Source organism: Cyprinodon variegatus, unplaced genomic scaffold, assembly GCF_000732505.1.
Source record: "Cyprinodon variegatus isolate N-32 unplaced genomic scaffold, C_variegatus-1.0 Scaffold155, whole genome shotgun sequence".
Classification (NCBI taxonomy): domain Eukaryota; kingdom Metazoa; phylum Chordata; class Actinopteri; order Cyprinodontiformes; family Cyprinodontidae; genus Cyprinodon; species Cyprinodon variegatus.
Genome location: NW_015150608.1, coordinates 1,256,731 through 1,263,047, shown reverse-complemented (window position 1 = coordinate 1,263,047; position 6,317 = coordinate 1,256,731). Strand labels below are relative to the sequence as shown.

General features: G+C 40.6%; 1 protein-coding gene across 2 annotated transcripts in view; it reads left to right on the top strand.

Moving 5' to 3' along the window:
• Positions 1 to 6,317, top strand: part of ncaph (non-SMC condensin I complex subunit H) — a 29,062-nt gene that overhangs the window by 18,692 nt on the left and 4,053 nt on the right. For both annotated transcript variants that reach the window (XM_015377495.1, XM_015377496.1), the window contains exons 12-15: positions 792 to 935; positions 1,424 to 1,534; positions 1,679 to 1,755; positions 1,993 to 2,068. In XM_015377495.1, the coding sequence (XP_015232981.1) occupies positions 792 to 935; positions 1,424 to 1,534; positions 1,679 to 1,755; positions 1,993 to 2,068 (408 nt within the window). The remainder of the gene's footprint in view (positions 1 to 791; positions 936 to 1,423; positions 1,535 to 1,678; positions 1,756 to 1,992; positions 2,069 to 6,317) is intronic.

Genomic DNA, 6,317 nt, shown 5'->3' with positions numbered 1-6,317 from the left:
AGGCGGTGAGGAAGTGGGGACGAGTTTAGTCCGACAAGGGAGAGACATTAAGGCCAAAAAGAGCGGAGATCCAGGTGGAAAAAGGGTCCCAGCATTCTTGCGCACCTCGCTCTTCTAGCAGGTCAAACTTCACGAGTTGTTTTCCGCAATTTCGGTCATAAAAACAAAACAAGCCGGCCTCCTGTCTGCGGCACTGTCTGCGGTCAGCTACAATCTGGGAGAGGAGCAGCGGAGCGTCTGTGGAGGGGGGTGGGGCGTCTGGAGCCGAGATATTGCGTTGCACTCATTGCACTGATTTTCTGCAGTATTTTCTGATGCAAAGCCTTTCAGAATCTATGACGCAGGGGGATTATTATTTTTCAGTGAATGAGGTTTTAATAGAAATAGATGGAGTGCAATTTTTCTACTTCTATTATTTGCTGTTGTTTCTAAAAAAAAAAATGCATAACGATATTACAGCTTTCATTGATTTTATTTCAAATTTGAAAATTTCTCTAGTCTAAGGTGTAAAAAAAAAAGAAACAATCGAATCGTATCGTGGAGTATTCTTGAGTATCGAAAATAATCAAATCATTTGGTCAGGAAATCGTTACTGAATCGAATCGCCATGATGGGTGTGATTTACACTCCTAGTACGTGGACGGTGACGTGTGGAGGAGTAGCGGTGGATGTGGAACAGTCCTGATTAATTAACAGACAGACAAAAACTCCACACGGCGTACATGAGAGGAGCGCTGACGGAGTATGGGGAATCTGGGAGTTAGGCTGAAGCTGTTCTACCTCTGTTTCAGGGCGGGGACAGTGACGAGGATGTTGAGGGATTTGGCGGTTCAGAAGACTCTCCGCCTTCGGGTGACGGTCTACTTCCACCTTCGCAAGATCTTGGAGATGTGACCACATACGGGGAGGGGGATCTGGTACCAGAGCCACACAGGGTAAGTCGGATTAAGTTTTATTTGATTTAGGTTTTATTGGCGGCGTTCTGGCATTCAGATAGGAGCAGCAGGAGATCAGGACAGGAACCCACACGCAGGATAGTTTCAGGTGGAAGTACTTCCTGGACCCACTGAACCAGGAGCATCTCTGGAGGGTCTAATGGTCTATAATGAACGAAGCACCGTGAGTCGCTCTGCAAGCTGTGGGTAGAAGCTCCTCTGGTCTGATGGGACGGTGAAGCCACTATAGCCACGGCGATTGGTGGCGTAATGTCAGAAAGCAACAGCATCCAATGTGGCTGGAATGCGTTTGTTTAGAACACACCGTTAAAAACAGTGGGGCCGTTTTCAGGATTATAGAAGGAAATCCACTCCACACTTTTCAGATTCCTGTCCATGTGTCTGTTGCATACAGGAGCTCTGATCTCGAAACGCATGTGAACCTTTTGATGGGTCTTTGTTTCCAACGGCTGTTATTCTGCTTTAAGGTGAACAAAATAGAAATCAACTACGCCAAGACGGCGAAGAAAATGGACATGAAGAGGCTGAAGAGCAGCATGTGGACGCTTTTAACAGAGAGCCCAGAAAAACCAAAACAGGTATGCCCCCCTCCCTTTCTTCTTTTTTTCTTAATTCTTGCATTCAGAGTTTCCTCCAGCAGGGAGCCGTCTGGGTTCTCCTGGTTTTGTTCAATTCTGTGTGTTCTAGTGTGTTTTATTGGTTTTTTACCTTGATGTTCCCAGCAGGAGGAGGAGACTGCAGAGGCTCCAGTGTGTGGAGAGAAAGCCTTCAGTCAGACCACAAAGACTCTGCTTCAAAGGTACCTGCTGCCCTGGCTGCTCTGACAGGACACACGTGAAGAATAACAATCAGAGCAGCTCTCCTGCTGCATGACCGCCGTGGATACGAGCTCATTCAGCAGGAAAACAATCACCCTTTAGTGCTTTTTAATTCATTCCACTTTCACTGCATAGATAAGTCTGACTTTGGTTCAGGGAAAGCAGAATTTTATTGAAAGCGTCTCTCTTGTTCTGTTTCTTTCCTTGTGGGGGTCCAGGTTACCAAGCACTATGGCTCAGAACCTGTCGGTGCCGCTGGCGTTTGTCGCTCTGCTTCATCTTGCTAATGAAAAGGTGAGTGCGCTCGAACGCAACTCCTTTTACGAGTCGGTTCTGCTGGTTAAAGTCCTGGAGAATAAAGGTGGACTTATTCCCTGAATGTTTAAAGGTGGGTCGGTTGTTCTGCTCCAGCAGGCCGGTTCCTTCATACATGCCAAAACCACAGAGATCTGTTTGTTAGAGGCTTCCTGCGTAGAATTTACATTTTAAACTTCAACTCATGCATGTAATCTCTAAACTCCCCCCTCATCCACTAATAAAGGCCACTTTGCTGCCTAGTTTTTCTTTAAAGGAAAAGTCCAATCAGCAAGGAGTAATCAATGGATCATTATTTATACCTAAAACGAATATGATCACAGGGATTTAATGAATTTAGCGTTAATCATTAAAAAAATAATAATAATTTTCACTAAGTCTGGGAGTGGCCATTTTTCCCCAAATACATTCTCCCCGCTTTCCAAGCTAAATCAATGGGAACTACTAGACACATCTGCAATCAACAACAATTATTGAAGATTTCCAGAGGACTTCACCATTGAAATTCACCAGAGCTATAGTGAAACTGACAATGCCCACGTGCATGGCAGCTGGATGCTGGAATACATCGGGTAAAAGTGAAAAAAAAAGAGTTATTCCACCTTTCTGATTCCTGATCCTCCATGGACGGGTTGGTCGTTGGATCGCCAACTTGAAGAGGGAGGATTTGCCATCGAACTTCTGGCCAGAGAAAAAACCCGTAATATGTAGCCAACATTTGGAAGAAGAATGTTTTCAAGATGACTTGGATAATAGCGCGTTGTGACAAACACCAGATACAGCACTGGGACTTGATCAACAGCCGATACCGCACCTTAGACGTACGCAAGAGGATTAAAAAAAGTGAACTGATTCTTAAATATTTCAGTTTAATATGGGAAACTGAACTATTTAAAAAAGAATTATTAAAAAAAATAACGGCTCGCCATTATTGGTTCCTTCTCGATAGCGGAACCAATAAAGCGTTGTTGCGGCCGGGACATTTGGGAGATGCACCATTAACATTTTTCTGGAAAATCTGAGCAAGTGTAAATGTAACCAAAATAGTCTCCAGCCAAGAGTTTTCTCCATGGCTAAAACCAGGGAACATACATGAGGCTCAGTGGATTTAGTGCAAGAAGTCATTCAAGCTCAGAACGATGGGAATTAAGGCAGTGGAGTCGCACATGCGAAACGCGAAACACAAAGCGTCAAAATGGAGTTAGAGAGAAACAGCCGGTATTTCTCAGTTTAGTTCCACCCTTGTCTCTGCAACGCCTCCACTTATCACCAAATCAAACATACTAAGAAAACCATACAAAGAAAAATAGCTGCAAAAAAGACTTAGCACTGGTTATGTTGGGGCTTTAAAACTGATTTGTTTTGTTCCCTGCTAAAACAAAGTTTGTGAATTCAGTTAAATAATTGTTCAAATATATCTGTCATTTGTGTGTTTTTAGCTTTCTTCCTGTATGGGAAGCTTTTCAAAATTTGAAACATTAGTGCAGCGGTTTATGTTATAATAATCCTTTGGGTTAAGTTGTCGCAAGCAGGTTTTTCTTGTGTTTCTTGTGAATTTGGTCTTAAATTTTTATTTCAAGTGGCATTAAAAAGTCTTAAAAAGTCTTGAATTTAACTTGCCTTATGCTGTAGGAACCCTGTATGTAGATTGGCACCATGAAGGAAGAGATGTGGAGCTCTCAGCTTCACTGATAAAGATGTGAGATGTTCTGGAGGGTCAGTAACACATTGGTAGAAAATTTGGGAATTAGGTGACTTTTTACGTGGCCGAGGGGTCCCTGATGATGCTATTTCATTCATGGAGGAGCAGAAGGCGATTAAAACAAGGGTGCTAGTTTAGTCTCTAAAATAGACAGCTGTCAGAATCAGAATTCAAAATGTCAGAAATAGTGTTGAGTTGAAGGCTTTATAAAGTAGTCCAACAAAGCCTTGTTTTCGCTAAATTTTATTTTAGTATAATATGAGGAAAAAAAGTCAGAATTCTGACTATTTCTGACATTTTGAATTGAAAAAGCTTCCTGGATGGGAAGCAAAACGTCTTCAAACTTGGAAACAAAGTCCAGTGGATTCTATTTAAACTTTTTTGGCAAGAAAACATAATAGATTAATATTGTAATGGAAGGTTAATATCGTACAGCAGATTAGTCACATGGTGTCATTTTCTCCAGGCTGCGCTGCAGGGAAAATAAACATTTATAATGAATGCTTATTATGTATTTCAGCCTTTAATTGTGAGCTAATATACACTTCAAGCCCTTATATAGCACTTGGAGCCCTTAGAAGGCTTATATAACATTTATACATTTTTGTGGCTCCAGACAGATCTGTTTTTGGTTCGACATTACTCTTTGGTTTAGATTAGCGGACAACGGTCCGGATCCGGACCTACCTGCTGGCTAATCCGGACCCAACCTGATTTAAAAGATTTATAGATTACTGCATGTTGTCCGACGACAGTGTCTAACCCCAAAATCTCACATCCTCCATATCCGCCCCGCTCTGCTCCAGACCTCCTGCTTAAAGCAAAGCCTACAGCCTCCTCTGCCCTGACTTCCTCAGAGCTCAAGGAGAGCATGCACTATATTATTATTAAATTCAGGAGCAAAACATGCAGAAATTAACGCTTAATTTAATACGACATATTACAAAATCCCCACCCTCATCCAGCCAGCACATGTTGCTAGCAGCCTAAAGCCCACTGCTCTCATTAAGTCATAAAAGAGAAAGAAAATAACAGTCAGTTTAGGTGTTTTATAATATATGGGAATCATGAAATTGTTTATATAACAAACTGAACGATTGTTCTCTACCTTAAAAATCCCTTTAGAGTTTAAAATGGAAACATTTTCTATTTTTTTTCCTTTCATTTATTTAAAAGTGTCAATGTATAACATGGATGCATAAAAAACTCATTTCATTTCTGCGTTAAATTATGTTTAAAGTAACAGATTAAAATCAGAAATGTCTGCAGACCTTTACTGGTTGATGATTTTCTTTATTTGGACTCCGCTGGTTTTTAATTGGTTACCTCTGCTTTTAGTTTTTTCCAAGTCCAATTAGGACCAGTAGATTTGATTTTATGTTTGGACAAACATCTAATCTTTCGCCACTAGATGGCCTCAGTAAGCATTAGATGCTAATATTAGGCATCTTGAATTTAACCATTTTGCAACAGGTTTGGTAAAGAGCTTTAGAAAGTCTCTGCAGACATTTTCATGTGGATATTTTAGACTATGAACACAATGAAGGCTTAAACATCAAATCATCCAATTAAACATCATCCATAAAAATGAAGGCTTTGAATATTATTGACACTAATGTTAGCTGTAAATACCATCCCTGATTCTGATCAAACATCCTCTCTGCCGTTTAGTGTTTGATTAAAATCACTGATTGATGGCATTCAGTGTTATGCTGTATTGTTTAATCCTTGATTTATTAAAAAAATAAAAAAGGTCCTGAAAGTTCTTAAATAATTGTGGGAACCCAGAAACCATAAATACTTTAGCGTTTTCAGTTTAACTTTAAGAACTATAAGCATCAACCCACTGCATTTTATTTTTTACTTTTTGGAAAATGAAAACAGTCCCACCTAGGCTGTACGATCTAAGCTAATATTTCATGATGACAGCTTTGCTGTCCACAGCAGTGACATCACAGGAGGGGTTGTTACCTCACATATTCCAGCCCGTCGGCTGGACCCTCGCAGATTAGAGGTTAAAGGTCACAGCGTTGGAGGCACAGACAAGACCACACTGAGGAAATCTGGATTTAAAGCAAAAAGATTATAGAAAAAATTGGTCACACAAATATACCTTAGAAAAGTGTATAAGAATAACATAATAGTGAAGAGTTAAAAAAATAAACAATAAAATACTGTACTGTAAAATGTTTTAACAATATAAAACTGCACCTGGAGAATAAATAACCAATATACAGCTGTGGATATTTTTACAGTAATAAATATTTTAAAATAGCAGCAGGTTATTTAATTAAGATGGAATCTGTGCAGAATCAGCATGAATGGAAGAACTTATTGAGGTTGTTGGGAACAGTGGTGGTTTTAGGCCCCGTCCACACGAAGACGAACCCTGGCCTAAACGCACAAATTTTTCACCAAACCAGCCTCTCATCCATACGAAGCCGGCGTTTCGGGGGTCTGTAAGTTTTCGCGTTTCCATCTTTACGCTCTAACCGCATATTTTTTTTACACGCATGCGTCATAGCG